Below are 27,892 nucleotides of genomic sequence, written 5' to 3'. Positions count from 1 at the left end.
GCAAAGCCGAAAAGTCCTGCTTGCAGCTGCCTTTCAGCCACCCCACCAGGAACCTCAGCCGAGGGATCTTGACAGGTGGCAAGGACATCTCACCTGCCAATCAGGTGACAGCATGAGGTCATGTGATTCACAGTCGGCCAGCTTCCCCCACCTGCCAGCTTTAGCAAAGGCTGGTCTTGACAAGAATCTGGTCTGTGGAGCCCAAAATGTCCCTGCTTTACAGAAATGGCCTGTTGGGCCCCTTCCCCCTTCCTGTGGCTCAGCCTCAGGGCTACGCCAGCCGGCAGCTGCCCCCTAGGCTACAGGGACGGCTCTTGTCACAGGCCCGCCCTCCCCCCTGCTAAAAAGGTGCCCACCACCCACTGCCATTGGGCCTGGCACTGCAGCCGAGTCCAGAAGCCACTGGGTCTTTGAGCTCCACACTTTCTCCACAGACAGTGGCTCTCCGGGGCTCAGGCCGGGACTCTTTCCCAACTGTCTTGAAATGCTGGGGGTTCACCTGGAGAACTACTACCTGCAAAGCTCTACCACTGAGCTACAGCCCTTCCCTTCTCCCACCCCAGCTGGTTTATTGGCCATGGCAATTCAGTCACCAAACTTGTCTATGTGCTCTTGGGCTTCTGATTTCTCTTGAACAACTGACATGGCAGCGCCAGTCTGGCAAAGTGGTCTTGATCCATTCACCCATTGCATCCTGACATTTCTCTCTCCTGTATAGTCCTAGAATTGAGGAGTTGGAAGGACCCCAAGAGTCATCTAGTCCAACCCTCTGCAACCCGCAGTTTCCAGGGAGGCCTCCTTTCTTGTATGTGCACAGCATGGTTGAGGTGTGCTGTGCTGCCCAAGGCCCTTTTGCCCATCCCTGCCTTGTGTCGTGGGGCATCGTCTTCACGCCTGGATCCAGGGCCACACTTCATTTCCCAGCCAAAGGACACCCCACAGCCAAGTGGGCATCAGAAGCAGCAGAGCTTGAGCCTCTGGGGGCAGAAGCAGGCCGGGCTAGCTCTGAGGCCTCCCCCTCTCCCCAAAGCCAGGCCCTTTGGGGTCTCCCTGAAGACCTGCTCTTTCAGGTGGGGTGGGGAGGCTTCCCCCAGAACTGAACAAGGGAGGGGGCTCCCCGGGAAGAGGGTGGGTTGTCCTTCACATCAGGGATGCTTGAGCTTTGATTCCTGCACTGCAGGGGGTTGGACTGGATGACCCCAGGGGTCCCTTCCAACCCAGCCCATCTGTGACTCTCTTTTAAAAAGTGGGCAGAGATGGGAGCATGTGCTTCAAACCTTTTTGTAATGCAAAAAAGAACTGGCACAATAAAGGCCTGGTTCCATTGTGGGTTCTTGTCAAAAGGGGGTGGGGTGCAAGAGGGTCTCGGTTCACAACAAATGCTCTGTCTTTGCGACCCAGCAGCTGCTGCAGCGAAGTCCACGCCCAGCCAGGCTTCCATCCCATCCAGGCAGACCAGAGTGCTGGTGGGCAAGGAAAGGAACAGAAACGGGAAACAAAATATACCGCGTCACATACAAAGGGGAAGAGGAAGAGGAGACCAAAAGAAAATGCGGAAATGCTACGTTTCTCTTCCATCTCATCCCCGTACATATTTCTCCTGGTTGTAACATTGCCAGTAAAACCCAGTGAAAACGTTTTCGGGATGAAAAAAGAAAGGTGCCTCAAGCAACAGAAATGAAGCCGTGAATCAGATTGTGAGTGTGAGAGCAAGAGAGGGAGCTGCTCCTGTTGCTCTTGCAGCTGAAATACTCCAGGGGCACTTCTTGTGCACAGCAGAATCTTTAGCGCTTGCCTCCTCCTGACGCGCTGTCTCTGCCCCGCTCACTTCTACTGTGTGTCGGCCGGAGAACGTCTCCCAGGCTGGGATGCCCACCTGGCCCTGCCCTGCAATGGCTCAGAGCAGCAGGCCCAAGTTGCCTCCCTAGCAAGGTGGGAATGGAGAGATGGGTTTCGTCCGGCACTCGGTCCCAGTCTTCCTCCCATTCAGAACCAACCAGAACGAAGACAGTTGTTGACATATTCAGGATGGACAGCAGGAAGGGCTCCTTCTCCAAGGCTAGACATCGCTCCCACTAGACGCAGTGTCAGCAAGCCACCTGTGGGGGGCCCTCTGTGGCCACAAGACATGCTGGCTGTGGGCTCCTCGTGGAAGGAGAGGCACCTGGACTCCTGAGAGCAGCCGCAGGGAGGGTCTCCCACCCCAGGGACGTCCTGCACAAGGCCCTTGGGTAGCCACAGGGGGCAACAGGAGGCTGGGCTCAAGAAGCCTTGGGCCTGACCCAGCAGAGCAGAGCCCCCTCTGGTGGGCCAGATCCAGCCGCTGCTGCCCAGGACTGTGGGCAAAGGGAGAGGGGGCTTGCCACTGCTTCCCCCAGGAGCCCTTGGCCCTTGCCAAGGTCCCTGTGCTGGTCTCCGAGGCTCCTTCCTGCATGCTTATGCTCGGTCAGGGGGGCAAGTGCCAGGGCCAAGGCTGTGGGGACACCGTGGGGCTGGGTGCCTGGGTGTCTCCTCCTTGTGGGGGGGGGCAGGGAGGTGTTCAGACGTGGCAGAGGGAGTCGTGAGAGGCAGGGGGAGAGAAGCTGCCAGGGCTTCCTTCTAGGCTGCATTCTCCTCCGTGGTGGCTGCTGTGTAGATGATGCTGGACTTGATGGGCTGAGAATCCCGTCTGCAGGGGGGGGAGTGGGAGGCAAGTAGAGGCACATTTAGGACAGAGTTCTTCCCCCTCTCCCCAGCAGCCAGGTCTCCACTGGACCCCTTTGTGCCTCAGACTGTGCTTCCATTGGGGCAGGTCAGAGACAGAGGCAGGAAAGGGAGCAGCTCTTGGGACCCTCCCTGAGAAGCAGGAGAGGGGAGAGAGGCTGAGAAAGAGCACCGGAAAGGCACAGGGGCTCCCCCCCAGCCACGTGGGCTCTCGTGGCACCCCTCCCAGAAGGGGGTCCTAGGCAGAAGCCCCAGATCCAGGAGCTGCCCTGAAGGAGCCTCTGCTGGGCTTTGTGCCTTCAGCTCCAGGGGCTTGCAATGCCCCTCCCCTCTTACCTGCTGTTCTGGGCCTGGTGCTTCCGGACATAGAGGAAGAAGGCCAGAGCAGTGATGCCAAAGAGAGCTGCAAATATGGCGGCCAACACGTCCCCTGTGGAAAGAGAGCAACCTGTTGGTTTGTCCTGGGGAAGGTAGCCAAGGGAGGCCTTGAGCGGTGTGAGGGGCGTGAGGGAGGTCTTGCCCTGTCTGGCTGGAGAAACTGGGCTGGTGGGGGGGAGCCCTTCTGAGGCACCTTCCAGGCTTGCATGAGGGGAGCCGTGACCCGCACATAAAGGATGGCAGTGTGAACCACAAAGCCTGCAGGGAAACTGGTGGAGAAGAGCTCTTGCCCCAGACCCCCCAGCAAGAAGGCAGTGAGGTCACAAGCTATAGTGCCCAGGTGGAGCAAGGGATGGGGCACATACCTGTCTGAAGGGAGGAGCCCACCTGCTGGTCAGCACCTGGAAGCAAAGCAGAAAAATGGGAGTCAGGCGCCAGGGAGGGGCAGCTGGGGGGCTCCTCTCCCGAGCTACTAACCAGTGATCAATGTCTCAGGTTGGGGTGTGTGTGTGTGAAGATGGAGGAGGGGAGACACAAGCCCCTAGTTCTGCTCTTACCTGAACTTGTGGCTGGACTCTGACCTAAAACACACAAGACAGTGAATTGTAGGAGGAGCTGTGGTTGTTTTCTTTTATATTTATTAGGCGCTTTGCTCACAAAAGTGTCTCAAAAAAGCTTACGGCAGAGTCTAGACACCAAAACCAACAAGAACAAGCCTGCAGAACAGTAAAAACCCCAAAAGCGCCAGTGAAAGGCGTCACCTGCCACACGAAATGGCATAACAGCACTTTTAAAACCCTTAAGTTTCAGAGCCAAATGCCCAGGTAAAAAGGGAGGGAGGAGCCTGGTGCAAAAAAATAGGTAGAGCTTTGATTGATTGATTGATTGATTGATTGATATTTATTGGTGGGGGGAAGAGAGAAGACGTGAATTCCTCCCCTCCCAATTTTCACATGTGCCCACCATGGAAGATTTCCCAGCAGCAACCACACAAAAGCCACAGCAACTGTGTAGCCACAGAGGGAGCTTCACAAGGACCCCACTCCCCCCCCCAAAAAAAACTCTGGGTGGTGCTGAGGCAGTGGCAGAACTTTAGAGGGGTTCATACACATCTTCTTTGGCAGGAAGAGGAATGGTTTGACTGTTCCCCAAAGAATAGGAGCAAGAGAAAAAGGGAGGCAGCAGGGGAGGGGGTTATGTAACACAACACCCGGCCCCACATCAGGCCCACAGCCTATAGGTTGCAGCTCAGCCCAGATTTTAGCTCCCTGGGCGCCACAGCCAAAGGAGAGCCCAGACAAGCATCAGGGAGGCGGCGGCAGTGGCCAACCCGGCATGAAGAGCAGGGATTTGGGGAGGGAGCAGAGAAGGAAAGGAGCCTGGTGAGAGAGGAAGGGGCAGCACAGCCACCAGCCAGAGAGCCATACCTTCTCCAGAGGCTGGTTCAGGGTCTCTCCCTGAGGCACCATCTGGGGTGTGGGGCTGCCCTCCGCCTGCAAGGAGGCCAAGAGCGTCAGACCTGCCCCTCCAGGGGAAGCCCCCAGGGCTGCCCTTTCTCACCCACAGCTGCTTCTGCCCTCAGAAGAGGCAGCCCAAGGGGAAATGCCTGCTGAGCCTGCCAACTGGAGTATCAAGGCAGAGGTATGTCTCCTCCTCTGGCCTCCGCCCCAGAGGAAGCCCAGAAGCAGAGCTGCCAGGCAGACCTCCCCGCCAGGCCCCCCCTCATTTTGGGGGCAGCCCAAGGCCTTACCTGCTGCAGATCCTGCACTGTCGCCCCCGCCTTCCTCTGCAGGACCATAAGGATCCGGGGCCCTTGGAGATCCCCCCTCACCTGCAGGATCGAGCACAAGGAGCTGGTCAGTGTTTGTTTTGCGCTTTTGGTCCTTGTGTTCACTCAAGGCAGCAGGCATAGACGGAGCCCCATAACGAGACCCCTTGGGCCAGGGGAGGGCCATGGCCCAGGTTCAGTCTTGATTGGTGGCATTTACAGAAAGGGCTGGCAGAGAGTCATTCCTGAAATCTGGAGAGCCACTGCTGCTCTCGGAGCATGATGGTCCAGGGGTCTGAGCCTGTGACCCTCTGCTTCCTATGTCCCTGGGGCAACCACCTCATCCCAGGGAATCTACAGCCCTGTGGCCCAACTTCACAGCCTCCAAGAGGAGTGCGAGGGAGTTGCCACAGCTGCACCTCCAGGGAGCGTGGCTGGATTTGTCATTTGGTGGGGAAAGTAGGGGAGGGTACTGCTCTCCCTGAGCAGAACTTGCAACAGCAACGCACAACCCATGACAGACACTTTGGTTTCCCCATAACGGTCTGAATCATAGATGCATAGAATTGCAGAGTTGGACGGGACCACAAGGGTCATCTAGTCTAACCCTCTGCAAGGCAGGACTCAAAGAACTTGCAACCTTGCTTTTACTAGCGCCAGGCTCTCACCAACTGAGCTAACCATCATCCAACCATTCAGGTTGCCTGAAACTGCCCCCATAGGTACCAAGTGCCATGCATATCAATGGTTGTCTTTGGGAGGGGGCCATTGTTCTGCACAGCTTTCCTGGGATTGGTGGCTCTGGAAGGGCAGGCAGGCAAAGGAATGGTCCTGGGCTTTGCTCAGCTCCATCAAAGGTTTCCTACCCAAGCTTGGTGCTGCTGTCTAATATAATAATAATAATAATAATAATAATAATAATAATAATAATAATAATTATTTATTATTTGTACCCCGCCCATCTGGCTGGGCTTCCCCAGCCACTCTGGGCGGCTTCCAAAAAAATATTAAAATCCTCTAATACATCAAACATTAAAAGCTTCCCTAAATAGGGCTGCCTTCAGATGTCTTCTAAAAGTCTGATAGTTGTTGTTCTCTTTGACATCTGGTGGGAGGGCGTTCCACAGGGAGGGCGCCACTACCGAGAAGGCCCTCTGCCTGGTTCCCTGTAACTTGGCTTCTCGCAGTGAGGGAACCGCCAGAAGGCCCTCGGCGCTGGATCTCCGTGTCCGGGCAGAACGATGGGGGTGGAGACACTCCTTTAGGTATACTGGGCCGAGGCCATTTAGGGCTTTAAAGGTCAGCACCAACACTTTGAATTGTGCTCGGAAACGTACTGGGAGCCAATGTAGGTCTTTTAAGACCGGTGTTAAGAGCCCTTTCACCTGTTCAGTGGCAGTAAGGTCCTCCCTGGCACCGAAGATTCAGGCTCCGTCTGGTATCTCCCCAGCAAAGCCACAGATGCCCTCAAGTGACGTCCATGCCAGGTGGAGACGGCGGAGCCCAAAACTCTCCTGTGGCTGCTGAGCAACTGCCTGGCAAACAATCCTATCTCTTCCTCCAAAGGACTCCACCTGCCCCCCCCCAGCCAGGCCCAGCCGCCAGGTGAGGCACACCTTGGCTTGGGAGGGGGAACCTTCCTGTGACGCAACAGCCCATTCAGGGAGACCAGGAAGGAGGGGAAGTGGCGGCCCTGGGAGGGAGGCCAGATCAACAGCCTTGCCTGATAACAAGATTGTCCCACGGCCCGAGGAATCAGGGTCAGACTGTGTGTGTTTTTATGGGTGGGACAGAGGAGGCTAGGAAGTAGCCAAGGACCAAGGGAGGGAGAAGAGAGAAGAAAGGGCTGTGTCTGTCCCAGAGTCATGGACCTCAGTACACAAGAGACAAGGCTGCTCAAGATCACCTTGAATGGAGGGACTGATCCTCTGATCCAGAACGAGACCAAGGCAGAAATCAGTGGGCGAGAGAGGCTGCTCAAAACTCTGAGAATCACAGAACGGTAGAGTTGGAAGGAACCCCAAGGGTCAATTAGTCCAATCCCCTGCAATACAGCTGCTCCCGGTACAGGGAAGACAAAGTAGCAGAACAAGGAGGAGAAGGAAAGAGGTCAGGGCAGGGAGCTACTAGAAACAAAGACTAAAGGAGAGATATAAATACTGGTGAGCATCAGGGGATGAAACATCCAAAGAGAGAAGTGGCCGGACTCTGTGGTGGCAGAGGTGTTTCTGGGGAGGCTCTCCACCTGCCCTGGTCCCTGGCCCTCCTTCAGAGGGGATGGAGAACCAGCGGCCATCCAGCCCATAAATCATGAGAGTTGCGCCCCAAGACCCTCTAGGGAGCCACAGGCTGCCTTGTTGCTGTTCTACAGGGTTGGAGGTGTGACTGTCCTGAGGCAGAACTCTCAGCTAAGCCCAACAACAGGCTCCCTTACCAGGCGGTTGAGCCCCTTCTGGGCTGTGGAGCATCAGGAAGCTGGCCAGGACACTCCGGCCCTGCAGACTCTGAGGCAAGCGGAAGTTGTCCTGGATCAGCTCGTCCTCATCTCCATGAAGGGTGTCCTCCAGCACAGAGATCTGAAATGAGAAGGCACAGGTCGTTGAGATGAAACATCCGACAGAAAACAACACTCCCAAGGATCCAAAGGCAGACCTACTGTAGAGGGGAGTCCCGCATATCACAGAAGCATAGAATTGTAGGGTTGGAAGCACTCCCCAGGGTCATCTAGTCCAACTTCCTGCAATGCAGGAATCCCAGCTGGATCACCAGACCACACACTGTGATGGAGGAGCAAGGCAACATGCAGGGAACCGTCTTCCTACAAGACAACCCCTCTGCATGTTCCTCCACCCAGACAGACCTGATCTGGGGACAGCCGAATTGTCTGGTTAAAGATCGTCCAGTTCACCGTCTGGTAACAAGGTGGAGTGGTCAGTGAGCCATTATAGCGGAAGTAGCGACTGAGGTCGTCAGGAAGGAGCTTGGCTACATCAAAGGCAGGAATCCAGGTTTCTTCTCCTGGGAAAGGAAAGGAGGGCAGGGTGGTCCATAGCGAAGGGACCCAGAACATCCGCTTTGTTAGACGGCCCCAGAGAGTTCCAGTAACAAGTGTGTGTGTGACAAAACACAATGCACAATCTAACACACCTCATGGGCCTTTTTCCTAAATGGACAGACCCTAAACATTGTGGCCTCTCCTCCTAGGGGAGTTGCTCCAGCCCCAAAATATCTCAGGTCCCAAAACATCACGAGGTGCGCCCCTCAAAAAAGTGCAAATGCAAAGCAGAACCCCTGCTCAAAGGGGCTGGAGCCCAGGGAGAGGCAGCCCTGACTCCCCATGGCCCAGCACCCACTCTGCACCCACAGAGTCTTGCAGGAATCTTGATTTCCCTAGACGAGGCAAAGCAAAAGGAGCCCAGCAAGAGCTGACAGGCTGGATGAGCATCTTCTGCCCATGGGCTCCTTGCAGCACCCCTTGCTCTTACCTTCCTCATGGACATCATTCAGATGTTCAAGGATGTGCTGATATGGCTCGTTTTCCTCCGACCCAACCTGGAATGGCAGTGGAAAGGGCTCTTGAGAGCTCTGAGTGGGGGCGTTTGCACCTCTCATGAGCTGGTGCTGGTGGACGCCTCCAACGCAGCCCCCTCCCACTGCCCCAGAGCACAGGAGGAGCTGCTCAGACCCCTTGCACGGCTTCATTTGCCCCCTCTTCCTGCCACCGTCACCTGCAGAAATGCAGCCAGCACAGCCAAGCCTCCGGGCTCGACCAGCGCCTCCTGGATGGTGTCAAAGTGGGAGCTGTAATAAACCACATGAATCTGGAAGCAGAAAGAGAGAAGAGCCATGAGTCCCTCAAAAGTCCCATCTGGACCTTCTCCAGCAGCTCAAGAAGTCAGGCAGTATACTCCAAGTGTTTCACTTCATACAGTATGTTTATAGAATGGCATTATGATATTGGTAGCTTTATTTTCCTATATTCCTCCAGGGATGGCCATCCTACTTTCAGGATTTCTTCCTAAGATGCAGAGGCATCTAGCTGGCAGCTTTGGGGCAAAGAATGCCAGATTCAATGGATCATTAGCTGAATTCAGCAAGTTTTCAGCTGGAAAGTCTACACAAAATCATCTATGGCTCTGACCTGGTGGAATGCTCTGTCCCAGGAGACTAGGGCCCTGCAGGATTTAACCTTCTTCCGTTGGGCCTGTAAGACAGAACTATTCCACCTGGCCTTTAATTTGAATTCAGCCTGATCTTTTATTTCCCTTCTCTTCCCTCCCCCTCCCCTTTTATGAAGATTACCTACTCTGAGACCACACAGCTAATTCTCCCCTGGCCTCCTCGCTGGCCCAAGTAGGACCAATTCAGCCAGCTAGCCCTGGGGATTATCTAATGCTTATTGGATGGATTTCCCCCAAATTGATTTCTGAACTTTGAATTGTAATACAGCAGCATAAAATAACAGTATAAAAACACGAATAACAATAAAATTCAGTGTTTTAAATTTGTTGTTAGCTGCCCTGAGCCCAGTTTCTGAACCAGGAAGGGCGGGGTATAAATTTAAAAAATATTATTATTATTATTATTATTATTATTATTATTATTATTATATTACCTATAAATTCAAAAGTGAAATTAATGGCTGCTATTTTTAAAAAATAAATACCTGTGCTTACCTGATATTATTATTTGTACTGTCATCATGGTCATTATTATATGACATCATAAAATATTTTTATACTATTCGATTGCGATACTGCCCTCATTGTTATGGATTAAACTGGACTGGTGAGCTTCCCTCTGAGGTATTTTTTTTGGGGGGGGGGCTGTAAATGTCATAAATCCAGCTGTGCTGCCCCCTCCACTGCCAAGCCCTTCCCTGACACTGCTGATGCAATCACCAGCACCCCCTCCTGTCAGGTCTGTGGATCAGGAGGACTGGGGATTCTTTTTGGGGGCTGTCAGAGTTTTTATTTATTCCAACTACTCATAAGCCACCTTTCTGCATGAGACCCTCTCAAAGCAGCCAAGCAAGAGGCCAGAAGCAGGCGGGAGCCGGGCAAGGGCCAGTGGGACTTACCTCCCCAGCATAGCGGTGCCCATCCACTGTGTGCTCAGAGCCGGGCTTCAGGGCAGACCCCCAGTGCAAGTGCAGCTGGGCAGCCTGGTATGGCTGTGGGAATCCCCCGCCGGTGAGGGTCAAATTCCTGGGCAGGTCGAGGACCACTGCGGGGGGGGGGGGGGTAAAGGGAGAGACACTCAAGATGAGAGGCTGCTGCTTCCCTCTCCTTCTTTGCACACTGGAGACAGAGCTTCCCTCCTTGGCATCCTTTGCACCAAGGGCACCTCTCAGGCAAAACTCACAAGGCGCCTGAGGGCAGAGGGCTCTGGTGCTCAGCTCCTGCTTCTGGCTGGTGAAGGGGAGAGCAGGATGCTGGAATGGATGGGTCCTATTGGGCCTGATCTAGCAGGGCTCTGACATCACCTTGCCAACAAAAGTCCGTATAGTAAAAGCTCTGGTTTTCCCAGTAGTGATGTATGGAAGTGAGAGCTGGACCATAAAGAAGGCTGATCGCCAAAGAATTGATTCTTTTGAATTCTGGTGCTGGAGGAGACTCTTGAGAGTCCCATGGACTGCAAGAAGATCAAACCTCTCCATTCTTAAGGAAATCAGCCCTGAGTGCTCACTGGAAGGACAGATCCTGAAGCTGAGGCTCCAAGACTTTGGCCACCTCAGGAGAAGAGAAGACTCCCTGGAAAAGACCCTGATGTTGGGAAAGATGGAGGGCACAAGGAGAACGGGACGACAGAGGACGAGATGGTTGGACAGTGTTCTTGAAGCTACCAGCATGAGTTTGACCAAACTGCGGGAGGCAGTGGAAGACAGGAGCGTCTGGCGTGCTCTGGTCCATGGGGTCACGAAGAGTCGGACACGACTAAACGACTAAACAACAACAAGCAGGGCTCTTCTTATGCTCTTAAGTGCCTGCTGGGCACCTCGTCCACATTGTCTTCTCACCAAAGGGAAGCCTAGAAACAAGCAGGACCTGAGTGCAAGTTCAGCCACTCTCCCCCCAGCCATTGGCATTCAGAGGCACTGACTCCTCTGGCAGCGCAGGCAGAGCACAGTCCTCATGTCTAGTAGACATCAGTAGGTTTCTCTTCCATGAATCCCACCCCCCCTTGGGTGGGCGGCCATTACTCTGGGCAAAAGTTGTAAGGAAAATGGGTGGGGGGCACACAGTGAGTTCCATCAGCTTTTCTGTCTTCTCTGCAGGCCGCTGCTTGCACTGCACAGGGAAGTCAGTCAGAGGAGGAGACCCCCTTCCGACAGCCGGCACAGTTTGGGCAGAAGTGCTGGCACTCGCACGCTGGAACAAATCTGAGGCATCCGGGGACAGGAGTCTGCAGGTGGCATTGCAATGGCAAATGTATTCCCAGGTGCCCCCCGCCCGCCACTGGGTGAGGGTCTGCAGCCAGCCTAATTCCACACCCCTGACCCCACACAGACCTTTGCATCCAAGGGATGGGGTGAGATTAAACATTCCCCATCTCATTTGGATACTTTGACTTCTTTGCCAAATTGATAGAAAGAGGCACCGGTTTCTGGGGTGGGAAACTTGGCGGGAGACCCCTTCTCCTGCCTCTTCTTGAGAGCTACAGCTGCTGCATTTGTGGTAGAGGCAAGACCTTCCGGCAAAGACTCTCTGGGCTGCGTAGCAGAGCTCCTTGCACTGTCTCCTTCTCAGCGGGCTGCCTCTCTCTCCAGTAAGAGGAGCTGGCGGCTGGGTCTGTGGCAGGTGCCTCTGGGACTCAGAGGGGCCCCTGAGGACCTTAGCCTAAATGGCGGGTCTCTTAATTTTCAAATAAAAGCATACAAATACCAACTCACATGTCATGCAGATTTTTGTACAATGCAAGATTATCCCACCTTAAACTGGTGGGAAAAGATAGCAGACTTTCATATGAGTGATCAACCCCCCCAAAAAAGTAATCATCCAATTCAGGCAATGTAAGAACCCTAAGTAAACAATACAACTTATTTAAAATCACTGCATATACTAAAATATCCCTCCCCATAAAAAATAAAATAAAAATAAAATCCATGACCTGGGGATGGAAAAAACCCAGTTCTGTGATACATGTTTGTGGCCTATTGTGGTTAATTAAGATAAGGTAGAAAATAAAACAAAATAAAAGAAGAAGAAGAAGAGGAAGAAGAGGAAGAAGAGGAAGAAGAGGAAGAAGAGGAAGAAGAGGAAGAAGAGGAAGAAGAATCAGGCATTCCACACTCCAGCATAGTAAGAAGGGGGGGGGGCTGTTGGTTCTGATTTTTTCATTGACGTGTGTAAATCTGTGGCAATTTAAACTTCCTTCTACAGTGGTACCTTGGGTTAAGAACTTAATTCGTTCTGGAGTTCCGTTCTTAACCTGAAACTTAATCTGAGGTACCACTTTAGCTAAAGGGGCCTCCCACTGCCGCCGCGCAATTTCTGTTCTCATCCTGAAGTAAAGTTCTTAGCTCAAGGTACTATTTCTGGGTTAACAGAGTCTGTAACCTGACGTGTCTGTAACCTGAAGCGTCTGTAACCCGAGGTACCACTGTAGTGCTTTTTATCAGAATGAGGGTATGTACTTGCAAGTAGCAACTATGATTCAGAGAGTATGCAGAAATGGACTCTCCAGCTGTCTTCAAACTTAAGATATTTCTCTCACTCTGTCCCTCTGATTTTGGGGTTTTACATCTCCAGGAGAAAATTCTGTAGCCTCAAAGAGCTCCCATGGAATTGGGCAGCCACAAGGAGGAGGAACATCCCCTCCCAGCCCTCCTGGTCCCTAGGCATCCATCCCTGCCCCTCTCAGTCCATGGAAGCCCAACTGAAGGGAGGAGAAGATCAAGAGACTTCTCAGAATAGAAATAAGTGAAGGAGGGCCTGAGGGCAAAGGCACAGCTTCAGCAAGGAAGGAAGGAAACTCGACTACTGGCCAAGAGCAAGACGGAGCAAGATCTGTCCAGGCCAAGTGCAAGAAGATGTGTGCCCTTTTCACTTGCCTGAACAATCATGGTTGTTCCTTCCTTCCTTCCTTCCTTCCTTCCTTCCTTCCTTCCTTCCTTCCTTCCTTCCTTCCTTCCTTCCTTTTTCTTTCTTTTACAACAGGCTCTTGTCACTATGGAGCCCTGCTCAGTCTGCAGCCCACAGGAGTTTCCAGATTCGCCTCTACTCCCTGCCTATGCAATCGCTTTGCAAGGGCACCTGTGCATTTGCTCAGCTTTGCTCAACTTTGCAATCTGCCTCATATTTGCATCAGTCAAATGTGCTGAAGGCAAAAACTTTGCATTCCTCCATCCAAACCAAACTGACCCAGAGTAGACTCTTTTCAGACTTTGCTGGGCTCTAATCCACTCAAAAAATAGGCAGAGAGGAAACCTGCTTTGCTGCACAGCACATTGTGAAAGGAGATCATGAGCAGAAAGATGGCATAACTCAGCAGTAGAGCCATCTACAGTACAGTACAGTGGTACCTCGAGTTACAAATGCTTCAGGTTACAAACTCCACTAACCTGGAAGAGTTACCTCGAGTTTAGAACTTTGCCCCAGGATGAGAACGGAAATCATGTGCCAGCTGCACAGCGTCAGCAAGAGGCCCCATTAGTGAAAGCACTCCTCTAGTTAAGAACAGTTTCAGGTTAAGAACAGACCTCCAGAACGAATTAATTTCATAACTAGAGGTACCACTGTACTATGGATCTCCCCCCCCCCCCCGTTATAATTCAGAGCGTCTCCCCTCCAGTGACTTCATGTGGCAGTGGCAGTGACCCTGGTCCCATCCCTAGAGATGGCCGAGAGCATATGCCAGGGAGAGTGGGCAGGGCTTTCTGAGCAAGACGGGCCAAGATCAGCAAGTGGTCTTTCTAAGGCCAGAGCAACCTGGCAATGGAAAACTTGCCCAATTTGTCCAGGGATCAAATTGCCTTGGCTGCCACATCTGCTGGAGAGAGTCCCAGCTCCTTATCAGTTTGTTCCCCCCACCCCACCCCCTGCCAAGAAAGGAGGTGCCCACATCTTCCCAAACGCAAGAGTAGCCAAGAAGCAGGGAGCTCAGCTGGCAGCAGGTGCTTGTCCTTAGCAGATCACACCCAGAAGGGCAGGGATCCACTTCCCGCGCCACCGCTGGCTTCAGTGAGCCAGAGTGAAAAGGTCTGGCAAAGAAAAGAGGCTGCTCTTACCCTGCCCTCGCCCAACAACCAGCACAATAGGCTTGAAGGGACTTTGACTCTTGCCTAACCAGAACACAGCCCGGCTAGGGGAGCAGGCAGAGCCTGGCACCCTCTATCCCCAGTAGGCACGCGAGAGGCATTTGCCCATTCACAGAGGAAGCACCTTGTTGCTAAGGGCTTGTCCACATTTGAGCATTACTGAGCTGCTCATCCGCTCTCTCTGGCCACCCCCCCCCAGATTTGAATCTGCCTATGAGGAGCAACTTTGATCTTCTGCACCCAAGCCAGCAGACACAGGGCAGGGAGGTAGAGAGCAGTGCCTTATCTGGTGCATTCCTCCCCCCACCATTTAGACCCCTCAGATTTGCCCGTAGAATCACCAGGAAACTGCGCAGGCAAATTGTGTGAATGTATTAATTGACACAGTAAACTCTGGTCTGCACAAGGCCTCTTTTTCTGAGCCAGGCTAAACAATCCTTCCAACACCCTCACTGGAAAAACTCCCGCTTTGAGAGAACAAATGGATCTAGGACAGGCATCCCCAACCTCCGGCCCTCCAGATGTTTTGGACTACAATTCCCACCATCCCTGCCCACTAGTCCTGTTAGCTAGGGATCATGGGAGTTGTAGGCCAAAACATCTGGAGGGCCACAGGTTGGGGGTGCCCGATCTAGGACAAAAGCTTTGCTGAGGTTACAACACAGTGATGCTGTACATAATATCTCCAATATGCAGTATCTCCAAATCTGGGAGAGTTGTGTACAGGTATTAACCAAATGAAAAACAACAAAGACAGAAGATACTTGTCAAAGTCTTCAAATTATTGTGGCATCTCTCTATTAGCTGCGGTCGGCAAAATTCTTGCAAGGATCTTAGCAAACCGTCTCCTAACTATATCTGAGGCTACCCTTCCTGAATCCCAAAAAGGTTTTCAACCTTCTAGGGGGACAGTGGATATGATTTTCACTGCTCGACAGCTTCAAGAAAAATGCAGAGAGCAAAACCAACCCCTGTATATGGCGTTTATTGACCTGACTAAGGCCTTCGGCATTGTAAATCATACTGCCCTGTGGACTTTCCTTCTGAAAATCAGCTAACCATATAAATTGTGAACATCCTTTGGCTCCTCCAAGATAATATGATGGCACAATCACGGATAAGAATGCCTCTCAAAGTCAACCATTCACAGTGGGATCAGGCGTTAAACAAGGATGTGTTATCACCCCAACTCTATTATTCCCATTGCCATGATCCTACACATCGTTGAAGGGAAACTCCCCTCTGGTGTAGAAATCATATATCGAACAGATGGAAAGCTCTTTAATCTGAGCAGGCTGAGTAAGGCTACTGTAAGGTTACTGTAACTTCCGCCATAGAGCTCCAGTATACTGATGACAATGTCGTGTGCACGCTCAGAGGATGACCTCCAAGCAATGCCAGAAGATGTTTTTTGCTATGGGGAACTGGGGCACTGCCTCCCCCCAGCCCACACCTTGAGCCTAGTCTTCCTCACCAATCCTCCCCAACCATAACAACTGACTTTCTGCTCTCTCTCATGTCTTTCTTGGGGTCTGCACTGCCGTGCCCAGACTCCATTCCAAGCGTGTCTCTGTTGCAGGAACACCCCCCCCCCCGCCCAATCATTCAGTTTGTAGAAACACGACACACACACACACACACACACACACACACTCACTCACTCACAAACAACGCTTCTGTTATAAATTCATAGAAAATGTTTTGTGTGGCCTTATTTAGTTGCTTTATTGTAAATGGCACGGTGGTCTGTGCAAGGGGGTCTAGAGGCTGCCTAAATACAGTGGTACTTCGGGTTTCAGACGCTTCAGGTTACAGACTCCGCTAACCCAGAAATAGTACCTCGGTTAAGAACTTTACTTCAGGATGAGAACAGAAATCGCGTGGCGGCAGCAGGAGGCCCCATTAGCTAAAGTGGTGCTTCAGGTTAAGAACAGTTTCAGGTTAAGAATGGACCTCCAGAATGAATTAAGTTCTTAACCCGAGGTACCACTGTACATGAATTAGACATCAATCCCATTGAGCTCAATGGCGCTTCCTCCTGCCACGTAAAGGACTGCAGCTCAGTGGTCTTTGCGAGGGGGAGGATGAGACGACCAGACTAGGAGTCAGCTCTGCCCACTGGGACCTTCAGCTCCACCCCCCACTGTTGCCCTTCCTGGCACTCCACCAGGACCCACAGACAGGGTTTCTGCCTGGGTTCCAGCAGACGTCCCCTCGTGATCTGACAAAAGAGACTTACTCCAGGCTCCCTCCACCAACTTGCAAAAACACTTTTGCTCTTCCTGAGGCATTTGTTCCTCTCCCCACCCCCACCCCCCGCTTTCTGCACATGCTCAGTCCTGCTTTCTCCCACAATGCCCCTTGAGTCGTCAAAAGGCCCTTTGTGCGGTTGCTGCATCCACTGTAATCATTTTGCCTCTCTTTTATTTTCCGTGACCTTTTTGGGTGTGGAAAAGCGGCCACCGCCCCCTGACTGGCTTTACACCTGCAGCCGATTCCTCTCACTGAGCTTCCTTTACACTTTCGTATTATAAAAGAAGAGAAATGATTCATGAGCTCAGGTATCCTGCCCTCTCCACTTCCTGGAGCATGGGCTGTTTATGTTTCTCCTCAAATGGCAGCTATTCCAGCCCTACAGTCATCCTACATCCGAGAAGCGCCTTGCAGAAAGTGCCCAGCCAGCCCTCTCTTCCTTGTCTTCACAACAGCCTGGTGAGGCAGGATAGTCTGTGTTCAGGGCATCGCCAGGACGGCCAGAGTACTGGGGGGAGGCCTTTGGGGCAATTCAGCCCCAGTGAGACCTGCCTGCCCCCTCCTTGGGCTCACTTTCTCTATTGCCTACTGGACGAGCATTAAAGACGCTTTGCTGGCACTGAGTCTTTAGGCTCCTCAGGCAAACAGATACACAACAGAAGAAGCTTTTGAAGGTTGGAGTCTATCAGGTGCAGCTAGAGGCTTGATTCCACAAAAATGTATTTCTGCTTCTATGCATTCACTAGTTTCTAAGGAGCCTCAACCTCCCTCCCCCCACTGCTGCTTTTGCAAAAAGGTATTATCAGTCATCTGAGTATCTGCAGTAAAACACGAGAGCCCCATTCAAAGCTGGGTTTGCCCTTGAGATATTAATCATGCAGAGGAGGAAGGTGGGGATGAACCTGCTTGCCCAACACCCTCCCTCGCCTTCCTGGTTGTCCTCCAAGAGGCAGAGGGTCAAGCCACTTTGAGCAGAGAGACTCCGTGGATCCTGTTGGCTCTTCACGCATTTTAGAGCTCGGGGGGGGGGGGGGGATGAAATCCAGGACTCCAGAGTGCACAGGCAGCCCCCAGAGTTCAAGAGGTTCCCTGCTGCCTATGGGAGAGCAATGAGGGGGGGAGGCCTCATTCTCCCTCCCCCATATGACTCACTTTGAACAGAGGAAGACTTTGCAAATGGGGGGAGCTGATCCTTGGAGAGCTCCAAAAGTCCTTTCTTCTGTGCGGAGGTTACAAGAATAATTCTGCTTGCCCCAGCAAAAAAGAGGAGGTGGAGAAGAGGGCTGGAGGAAGGTGGGTAGAAGGGCGAAAGCACAAGACAGCCAGAGGGATTTCCTTACATTGGGAGCACCGTCCTGCTCATACCACCTGCTCCTTCTTCTGCCTGCCGACCAGTCAGCCAGACACCCTTGAAACTAGCAGCACAAGAAGGGGCAAGATGGCAGGAGACATCAAGGCTTTAGCCTCTGGGATGCTGTTGAATTCAGGAGTCCCACCAAGCTGCAAGCCTGCTCCTTCCCTGTCTAGGGCAGGCTGCCTCCCCACCTCTCAGATGTGAGAACCCAGGACACATAACACGGGTCATTTCCGGATTCAGCTTTAGTTTATTAGCCCTTCTCTGCCTCCAGGCCCTGCTCTAAAACCTCAGCTGCCTCTCCTGATTCAGATGGAGCAGAGAGATAGAGCTGGGTGTCATCTCCACTCTGACTCTCCCAGAAGCTTTATATAGATGTTAAAGTCCACAGGGAACAAGATGGAACCCTTTGGGACACCACAGGGCAACTCACATGGCACTGAACTGTAGCCTCCCATGACTACCATGGAAACGGACCCAGGAGAAAGAGTGGAATCACTGAAGCACAGTATCCCACCTCCCTGAGACACACCAGAAGTATCAAAAGCCACCATCTGCTCTCAAATGTGTCATTTTGGCGCAAGGGCTGAAGGTCTCTCAGTTCCAGGTGGCCTCGCATGATGCTGATTATTTGGATCCATTCCAGCTCAGGCCTCGTTATGCTATGAAAACACTTTGCTGGTCCTGATGGACGACTTATGGCAAAGGATGAAGGGGGGGACAAGGGGCACTCCTGTTGTCTCTCCTTCACCTCTTAGTGGGTTCGATACCCTCAATCACAGCAACTTTCTGGTCAGCTGTCTGGACTGGGATTTGGCTTCATAGGTCCCAGCCTTTCAGGACGAGCCTTTTCAGAATGATGGAGCCTGGGAGGAGGCATTTGCTCTGCCCCATGCCCCCTAGCTGAGGGGTCCACATCTATGCTTTTCAACCTCTACATGAACTGCTGGGAGGCTGTCATCCCAAGGTTTGTGGTGCAGCATCCTCAGTATGACATTTGGTTCTGCCTCTTTCCCCCACCTCCTTATCCCAGGAAGGCTGTTGGTATCCTTAGCTGGTGCAGGGGAACAGCTCTGGGCTAGATCCTGCCTTTTCTATATCCCACATGCAGCTTGACTGACAGGTGAAGAAGCACTGTGCATCAGCTTCAGCCCACCTGGAAAGGTCTGACCTAGAAACTGTGACCTACACCGGAGTCACATCCAGGCTTAACTACTGCAATGTGCTCTGCATGGGGTTGCTCTGAAAGGCAGTTTGGAAACTTCAGCTGGTCCCAAATGTAGCCACTAGAGCAGAGGTGGTTTTAGGGCAGTGCCACCAATTTTCCCGCACTGGGTGCCGAACTAAGGGGGTGTCACATGTTGCAGGAAACCCCCCCAAACATTCAGTTTGTACAAACACGACACACACACACTCACACAAATCAGCCATACATCAGATCTGTACCGTTCCACTTTTATTTTACACCATGAAGGAAGGACTATCAAAGAGGGGAGACTTGACACAAGGCAGCCATAATTCTCCAAGCCCGCAGCGAGCCCTACCCAGTTGGCATGCCAACCTTGATGGTCCTAGACAGAAGATCATTACACTCACAAAGGACCTGCATATGGAAGTAGATTCAGTACGGACTGAAACAAAGGACAGTGACCAACGGCCTCGGTCCAGTATACCTGAAGGAGCCTCTCCACTTCAATCGTTCTGCCCGGACACTGAGGTCCAGCACCGAGGGCCTTCGGGCGGTTTTCTCGCTACGAGTAGCCAAGTTACAGGGAACCAGGAAGAGGGTCTTCTCGGTAGTGCCGCCCGCCCTGTGGAACGCCCTCCCGCCAGATGTCAAAGAGAAAAATAACTACCAAACTTTTAGAAGACATCTGAAGGCAGCCCTGTTTAGGGAAACTTTTAATGTTTAATAGGTTATTGTATTTTAGTGTTTTTTTGGAAGCCACCCAGAGTGGCTGGGGAAACCCAGCCAGATGGGTGGGGTATAAATTGTTGTTGTTATTATTATTATTATTATTATTATTATTATTATTCCCTTAGGGCAGGAAACAGTGAACTCCTCTTTGTCCTCAGGAATGTAATCATGGGGAGGGGGAAAGGAGGAACTGGACAGGTGACAAGACACTCAGGTTACCACCACAACTCCTACCTCAACCCCTCCTCTTTGTGATGCGTCAATGATGTAGTCATGATGTAGTTATGATGTAGTCTTAGGGGTGTAGCATGGGGGATTAGCAGCTAATAAAAGTTGGGGTCTTCTTTTGTTTGGGGCTTCCATCTTGTTCCACCTTGTGGCAGGTGGGAGTCCTGTTGCGACAGTCTTCAATCAAGACCAAGCCTACTGGCTGCTGTTTTGCTCTGGTATTCCTGGCTGGTGTCCTTGTTTTTTTTGTCCAAGGGAGCCCTCAGATTTCTCTGTTAACACACAGCTATGACATAGTGAATTAAGCAGAATGGCTGGTGAAAGATGGGGGCTCCCCAAATTTTGGCCTTGCTTTGGGGGCTGCTGAAATTTGAAAGACCAAAGTCCACCTCTGACTAGATCTTTGACAAGGAAGAGAAGTGGTCAGCTACTGTAACCCCTTCTGCTGTCCTGGCTCTGTCCTGCCTTCTGGTGCATTTCTGGGCCCAATTTAAAGTGATGGCTTTAGCCTTTAAAGCTGTAAACCGTTTGGGCCCAAGTTATCTAATGGACTGCCTGCAGCACACACTATCAGCCTGCCCATGGGCTGAAGCCCTCTGCATGCGCCCAACTCCTAGCTCAGTGCTGTTGATGTCCATGAGAGAGAGGACCTTCCCTGTGGTGGCTCCCATGCCTTTGGAACTCCCTGCTGGTGGATCTGAAGCAGACTCAGCCGCCCGTTCACCTTTGGGGAGGCGTTGAAGTTTCTCTTATGACCAGCCTGTCCTTGAGAAATGCTCTCTGGCTCAGACTGTGGGTTGCTGAGCTGTGGAAAATGTTTTAATTGCTTGGCTGAATATCTTTATTGGTTTTTTTATCTTGGGAAAGTGGGGGATGGGGAGAAAATGGAAGTTTCTTCTTTTTGTGTGTGTTGTTGATCCTTTTGTAAATGTTGAGAAACATTTTAAGTGAATAAACCATTGAATAACAAGAAGGGTTGGAGTGCAGCATGACAGCCACAGGTTTGAATCTAGGTTCAGATATGAAGTCCCCTGGGGGGCTTCCCCCTGGCCGGGGGAGGGGAGCCATAACAATGCAGAACTGGAACATCAACAGAGAAGCAGCTCCACCTGCCAAAGGCTGCCTGGACTTCGCCATAATTGGAAGCTGTGCCAACCTGTGGGGGTACCCCCTGCCAGCCTCATGAAAATCCCAAACGGTTGATGTGCCAACGCCTCCCTGCCCACTGGTGCTTCCTGGGTGTGGCTGGGCATGGGCAGGTAGGGGTCTCACCTGTGTGTCCATTGTTCTGGAGGCGGAGCATCTCCCTGGGAGGCAGGTTGTAGTCAGGCAGCAGGATGGGCTCCAGCTGGGGACTGAAGAGGGCGGCCCCTGTCTCAATGTTGATGGGGGACTGCATGTGGCCCCCGCAGTGGGGGAAATCAGAGGCCCACTCTGCCTTGTCTGAAAGAGGAGGGCAGGCATCAGGGGAGGGGAGGGGTTTTTCCTTCTAGCTGCTTGTGGCCCATCTTGGGGGTTGATGAGGTTGACCTTGAACAAGCCCTTCACTCTCATCCTGATGTTGTTGGGGGATAAACTAAGAGGCCATCAAGGACCCCAGAGATGAGAGGCAAGAGGCTCAACTTCTCTTGTCTTGCCCTTGTTGCAAAGTGGCTTCCTGGCGCCTGCTTCCCTGCTATCACTCCCCCCCCCCCAGCGGGGCCCCACACACCTCCGCGCTGAGCCAGGCCTTCAAGGGCACGTGCCAAGGTTGCTCTCCTCCCCAAGGCAAACCGGCTGAATCTCAGAAGCAGCCGGTTCCCACAGGGCAAAGTGCCAGCAGAGGCACCTGAGCTTCCTGCTGGGGGAGGAGGGGGCCAAGGAGCGCCAGAGCCACGGAGGGAGGCCCTGGGGGCCCAGCCTCATGGGAGATGGTGGCACCTGTTCTGCGGCTGCAGAGGACTCCACGTCCACCGCTGTGCCCGACTGAGCTGGGGGACCAACAGGCCTGACTGGCAAGAGGTCTTTGCCCCCACTCTCATTTAGCCAGACCCAGACCCACCCATGCAGGCCTTGGGGTGGTGCTGATCAGGCCCAGGGAGAGCAGGGCAGCTGGCTCTGCGTGAGAGGGAGGGAGCAGGGAGCTGGCTAATCATTAAGCCCCACAGCGTCTGTTTTCTGGCCAGAAGCCTAGAGGAGAGAGGGAGGGGGCAGGCTTCACCACCAGCCTTTACCTGCATAGCTCCAGTGACTGTTTCCATGGCCAGGAGGAAGACCTGGAAAGAGAAAGGAAAGCCAGGGATCAGGAAGTCTGAAGGTTCTCCAGCAAGGCTCAACAGCTGCTTTATCGGCTCCCATCCTCCTGGTGAGCCTCTGGTGGAGGAAGGGGATATTACTGGGTCAGGCATTATCCTGGGAAAGGGTTCTCTACTCCCATCCCATGCAACCCCACTGCATGGCAGAGGTGGGAGAGTGCCAGGAGCCTACCAGTCCCTACCTGGTAAGGCCGCTTGGCTATCAAACAAGCTACCTACCTACCTAGACCAGGTATAATCCTGCTTGCCTCCAAAGGGAGGCCAGGTGGTCCAGAGAAGAGAGGGGAGTGGCTGCTCCTCCCTCCCTGCCTGCCCTTCCCCCTCCCCTGCTCAGGTGCACTCCACACCTGGCTCGGTTTCTATGGTGATGGGGAGGCCAAGTCCCCATAGCCAGCCAGGCAGCCTCACGATGGTGGAAGAACTTGGAGTCAATGTATGGCAGGAGAGGCAAGTGGAAGAATATATGGGAGCCTTTTATGGCTCTTTTCTCATGCTGAAAGTTTTTCAGAGACATCCTCTCAGTAACTCTTACAACCCTGTAAAGTAGTCCAACAGGATTATTCTTGTCCTGCTGAAGGAACAATGGGAGGGAGAGATTCTTGCGAAAATTCCCCTCGGGTCCATGACTGAGCTGAGATTTCCCCTGGAGGGCTTCTGGGCAAGCACTCAGGCACTGGGGCCCCCTCCCATGAGGCTGTTTGGGGCACTTGTCCCAATAAGCACTTTCAGTTCTTAGCTCAGGGCCCTCTGTTTAGATGGCGGTTCCTTCCTAATCTCCTGCATGACTGCAAAGAAAACTCTGGGCTGTGCCCACTCCCAGATCAAGCAGGGAAGACCCCGCTCTTGGCTCTGCACTATCTGCAACTCCATCTTTTGCCCTTTGGAAATCTGCTGCTCCTGGAGCTCCACATACACCCTACTCGCCCTTGACCCACATGTTCCCCACATATCAAACCCTTAGAAACCAAGAGGAAGGCCAGGTACAAGACTTGAACACAGTTGCCCAGTTTTGAGAGTCTGTTCTGATCAACAGGTGTGCCCTCTGTTGCAGAGAAAACTGCCTTCTATTCCCTGCACCCCCCAGCTCAGCATTGCCTCCACTGACTAGCAGGTGGCTCTTTCCCATTCCTACCTGGAGATGACATGGGGGACTGGACCTGGGACAGAGGGTAGCCCTAACCTTAGGCAGATGGAAGCAGCTGCCCCTGGAAGCAAAACACCCTGGACTGTCCCTATTGAAACCTCCTGCACACAGCACAGGAGGCTGCCTTATACTGCGTCACATCCTTGGGTCCATCTAGGCCAGTGTTGTCCACATTGACTGGCAGCACTGGGTCTCTGGGGTCTCAAGTAGAGAGTCCCTCCAAGCCCTATTCATTGGACTCCTAACCACCCTACTCTGACCTTTCCCCCACCTGCATTCAGACTTGGGGATGTAAGAAGGAACAATAACATCATCTGGGAGGTGGCACTGAAACCACCTGAGGCATTTCCTCTAGAAGGAGGGAGGATTAAGCAAAGCTGAGCACTAGAATGTGCCAAAGACTCCAAAGCAGAAATGAAAATATTATTGCAAAAAGATGATGGGGTTGGGGGATGAGCGGAGGCTCCAGTGGCAGAAGGGACTGAACCATTTTACTGTCAAAAGATGAAAGCTCTAATAAAATCGACACCTAAAAAGGACGGGTGGGCCAGGTGGGCCTTCAGCCCCCCTCCTTGGCAGCGACTTTGCTGGAGTGCTTCCTCTGCAACCTCCTGCTCAGAACAACTTCCCCCACCAAATCGGTCTTAATGAATTTCAAAACAGTAACCAATACAAAAAGAGAAAAAGCAAGTTTCTCAGGCATACAAAAGCTAAATAAATAAAAGTCATTAGGATCTAAGAGCTCGTCCTCTCTCTCTCTCTTATGGTGTAGCAGTAGTAGTAATAATTTCCCCAGCCACTCTGGGCAGCTTCCAACACATATAAAAATATAATAAACAACAAACATTAAAGACATCCAGATACAGGGCTGCCATAATACCAAACAAATTATAATACACTATATCATTAACTTCTTTACTTCCTGTGTTACAGGATATGGCTGGTGGGCAACAAACAAACACCTCTGGTCTATGCAAGCCAACTGCACCCTGAACTGGAGGTTCTTCCCAGACCCTTGCTTCATTATTTGTATATACAATAAAATAATGCCAGATTTCATGGAAATTGTCAGGTGCTTTTTGTTTTGTCCACATGACACTTAATTTGTGTGATAGTGATTCCCCAGTAAGGCTGTTTGCCAAACTATGTTATCTCACTGGTTCATATCTGGAGAATTTAAGTTTTCCAGTTTCTGGCTATGGCTGTATGTGCTGCTGGTAAAAGACATGTTACAAGCTCTTTGCTTTTTAACTGTTCAGTTTCTTCCATATATAAATTAAGCACAGCTAATGCGGAAGAAAATGGAACACCCTGAGATGTAATTAATGAAATTTCCTGAAAAACGTTTTTCCGCTCAGAACAACTTATGCCACACATAATAATCCCCTCCTGGCAACCTGGGCCAGGAGTTCATGTGCCTGAGGGCTGGGAGTGGGCCAGATTCCTGCAAGTTCCCCCCTCTCCCCCGCCCCCGTGCTGGTGGCACAGACTGTAATGTGCTTCCTCCCTGCCCACCCACCCCAAGGGTGTACACACATGCCAGGCCCCTCAGGTGGCCAGTGTCTCTCTTCCCACAAGCCCCACATGGATGTGGCTGAGCCTGCTAAGGAGACGGGGGCTGGTGTCTTTCAGTGGTTCCAAGAGTGGACTGCAGGTGCCTCTTTAAGCCTTGCTCAGCAGGCCTTAAGCCACCACGAGGCCCACCACAGGTTCTAGGGTGAAGCTGCCAGTGCACCCCAAGGCCTCCTGGAACTGCCCCAAGTAATGCGAAAGATGCAGTCTGCTTCCTCCCATACCAACCAGAGAGGCCATTTACTGCTAACATGAGTAAGTTAGGTACAAGGTGGATTGTGGGAGGTCTGGGATATCTTGGGCTAAATGCAGGAAACAAAAGCAAAAGGTTTGTGCAGAAACGGTAGCATAATGTAGTTTTGTTCAGTTTCACTTTCTGGGGAGACTTTGCTGTTTTGGGCACTCCCCAAAAGCTCAGAGCAAGAGAGGCACTAAATCCCCTTCCTTATGCTCTGCCCAGAACATGGGCTCAGCCTTTCCCACCAGGTGACCAAGGAGAGGTGGAAGAGATAGAGGTGGCTTGCCCAGTAGGGGGCAGAGACCATTTGCAAGAGCCAGAGTGGTCTCTGGCGATTCCACCCCAAAGACTCCCACCTCCCATTTCTCGTCCTTGCTCAGCCCCCATTTCCTCTGCCTGGACTCCATCATTCCACCTCCTCCTTCTGCACTGATTAAGGCAATTCTCCCAACGCTTTGCTGCTTCGTTTAAAAAGATGATTCAGTGGGGAGAGCAGTGGCCTCACCTGAAATGGAATGGCCTTTGAGCTAGGCAAGAGCAACAGCGTCAAGGATGCTGCTCAGCTCCTCACAAGACAAGCAGCTGCGGTCCGCCCCCTTAGCACCAGGGTCCCACCATAAGGAGCAGGCTGCAGGGGAGGACAGAGGAACTCCCAGTGTTGAGGCTTAGAAAAGGGGGTTGGGAGTATCATAATCAGACCAAGTGACTGAAGCAGCAGGAGCTGGGGAGGGGCAGAAGCAGCACCCCCAGGAGCTCCAGTGTTTCACCTCCCAGAGCTCTGCCTGAGAGGAAGCCTAAGGATTTCCTCCCATTTGTGGACCTCGGGTAGGAGCCCATCCAGCCTTCTTGAGAGCTTTCTCCTCAACACTTACTGTAGCAACACTTACTTACCCAAGCCCCACCAGCTCCAGTTGCTGGAAGAAAATGCCACTGCGGTTTTCCCCTGAAAGCCACAGGATCAGGCTTCCTGATCCCTGGGGTGGAGATGGGAAAGGCCTCCCCCTCCCCTCGAGGTTGACTCACTGTATGTCGGTGGACCCGTCAGTCGCTGCCGCGCCAATGAAGTGGGATGGGGAGAAGATTTCAGTCGGCAATTAAACCTTTAGTTGATTAACCAACAATAAATTGACTGAACCTGAAGCTCTCTTGTATTTTGCATTACCTGAAGGCTCTGCATGCCCCCCCCTTTCCAGGGAGCTCACATCGACCCAGTTTTTATTTAAAAGCAGCGGGAGGAGAGTACTGCAAGCGCATGCCTGCCATAAGCTGCGCCCCCCTCGCCCCAGCCCCCAGGACATTCAGGCCAGGAGGATCTTGGGCACAAACTGCTGCGGGAAGGCTGGGAAATGGCTGTGGGATCGGGCCCCTGACTGAGCCCGCCTGCTCCCCTCCCCGGCTCCCTGTACGCGGCTGGAGGTGGAACAACCAGACCTGGGCAGAGTATTCAGGTTCTGCGTTCAGATCTTCCTTCAAGGTCAATTTCCTCATACAGGATTGCCCCAAAACGGCCATCAAAATGTAGCAGCTAATCCATACATAAAACAGCTCTAGCCTCCAAGGAAAAAGAAGTCGAGAACTTTTCAGTCGAGCTCCTCGGGAGCCTCGGCACAGCCCGGCTGCCTCTTGTCCGGGGCTCGAGAGAAAGAAGCCTCGGGGGCAGCAGCGCCGGGCGGGGAGGGGGCGCCGCGCCGCCAAAGGGCCCCTCCCCCGTGGCCCCACTAACTTTGTTCCTTGACTTGAGGATGGCACAAGCAGAAAGCCCAGAAAGCCCCGCGGGAAAGGGAGGGGCTGCCGGGGGGACGTGGGCCAGTCTTTGCCTATCCGGCTCCCCAAACTAGACCACCTCCCCCCTCTCTCCCCCAGCCATTGTTCGCAGAGGCCTCAGGCCGGGGGCCCGTCGGAGAAGGCGGGAATGGGGGGAGATGCCTCGGGAGGGGGGGAGGCGAGGAAGCTTCCCGGCGGAGAGGCGCGTCGGGGCGCCTCCACAGCTGGAGCGGGACTACCAGGACCCCAAGGGGGGGACTCCCACCGAGATTCTCTCCCGATCAGGATCCTCCGGACCCCGCAAGCCAAGCCAGCGAAACAGACCAGCACCCGCGCCTCCCCTCGCCCCCTTTTGTTCACTCCTGGCCCGCCGCGTTGCTGCGCTGCTCTGGGTGCGGCGTGGGGGCCGCTGGCACCTAGGTGATAAAGCGAGAGAAGGATGGAGTCCTGGAAGGCACTTTCCTTTCCCGCTGATAAGTCGAATCGGCTGGGAGGGAGCAGAGAGCGAAGGGCACTCTGAGCATGTTCAGAGGCATCCTCTTCCGCCGGCGCCTGCAGGTCGCGTCGGGATTCTCGGCCCCTCCTGGGGCGACCTCCGGCTCCGGCCCCGGGAGTAAAGGCGAGGTTGGAGCCGGAGGACGGCACCAGAGCAGCAGCGGCACGCGTGGCGGTCCCCGGCGGAGCGGCTCTCCCTTCTCCACGCGCCCTCCATCCCGGGGGGAGATGCACTTGCCCCCGGGGGCGGGGCCTCCCTTGTGGGTCCCTTGGAAGATCGGCGGCTCTACCATGTCTACACGGGGATGGGGGCGGATCTGGGGGCTTCAGCCGCACTGTTGACCCACCTGCCTCCGAGTGGGGCCCCTCCGCGTCCTCTTCGTGGGCATCGGCGGCGGCCCAGGCGAGCAGGGCGGCCAGCAGGAGGAGGCGGCTGCGGGGCAGCCCTCGCCAGTCCCGGGCGCGCATCGTCCTCGCTGCACGCGGCTCCCTCCACGCCTGGCCGAGTGGGACCGGCAGGCGCT

The 27,892-nt window shown here is 53.1% G+C and overlaps 1 protein-coding gene and 1 long non-coding RNA gene across 5 annotated transcripts; one reads left to right on the top strand and one right to left on the bottom strand.

Moving 5' to 3' along the window:
• Positions 1 to 1,265: 1,265 nt before the first annotated feature.
• On the bottom strand, positions 1,266 to 27,892 carry CA9 (carbonic anhydrase 9). Of its 2 annotated transcripts, XM_083575426.1 has the most exons (14): positions 27,716 to 27,892; positions 22,075 to 22,116; positions 21,134 to 21,304; positions 9,930 to 10,075; positions 8,578 to 8,670; positions 8,335 to 8,401; positions 7,710 to 7,867; positions 7,284 to 7,425; positions 4,832 to 4,912; positions 4,509 to 4,574; positions 3,639 to 3,662; positions 3,447 to 3,482; positions 3,040 to 3,133; positions 1,266 to 2,668 (listed from the first exon to the last, which is right to left on the bottom strand). In XM_083575426.1, the coding sequence occupies exons 1-14, from the start codon at positions 27,834 to 27,836 to the stop codon at positions 2,599 to 2,601; spliced, it is 1,311 nt and encodes a 436-aa protein (XP_083431552.1). In that variant the 5' UTR covers positions 27,837 to 27,892; the 3' UTR covers positions 1,266 to 2,598. The 2 variants fall into 2 exon arrangements, with proteins under 2 accessions (XP_083431552.1, XP_083431553.1); XM_083575427.1 differs by lacking the exon at positions 3,639 to 3,662 and having other exon boundaries at positions 27,716 to 27,887.
• On the top strand, positions 19,793 to 24,358 carry LOC310744319. Of its 3 annotated transcripts, none has more exons than XR_014539520.1 (3): positions 19,793 to 20,079; positions 22,108 to 22,205; positions 24,233 to 24,358. It is a non-coding gene; the product is annotated as an uncharacterized lncRNA (long non-coding RNA). The 3 variants fall into 3 exon arrangements; XR_014539521.1 differs by having other exon boundaries at positions 19,793 to 21,120; XR_014539522.1 differs by lacking the exon at positions 19,793 to 20,079 and adding an exon at positions 21,301 to 21,862.

This window comes from Podarcis filfolensis (genome assembly GCF_964270895.1).
Source record: "Podarcis filfolensis genome assembly, chromosome: 11".
NCBI classification, from domain to species: Eukaryota; Metazoa; Chordata; class Lepidosauria; order Squamata; family Lacertidae; genus Podarcis; species Podarcis filfolensis.
The sequence above is the reverse complement of the archived record's forward strand: the minus strand, read 5'-3'. Positions and strand labels throughout refer to the sequence as shown.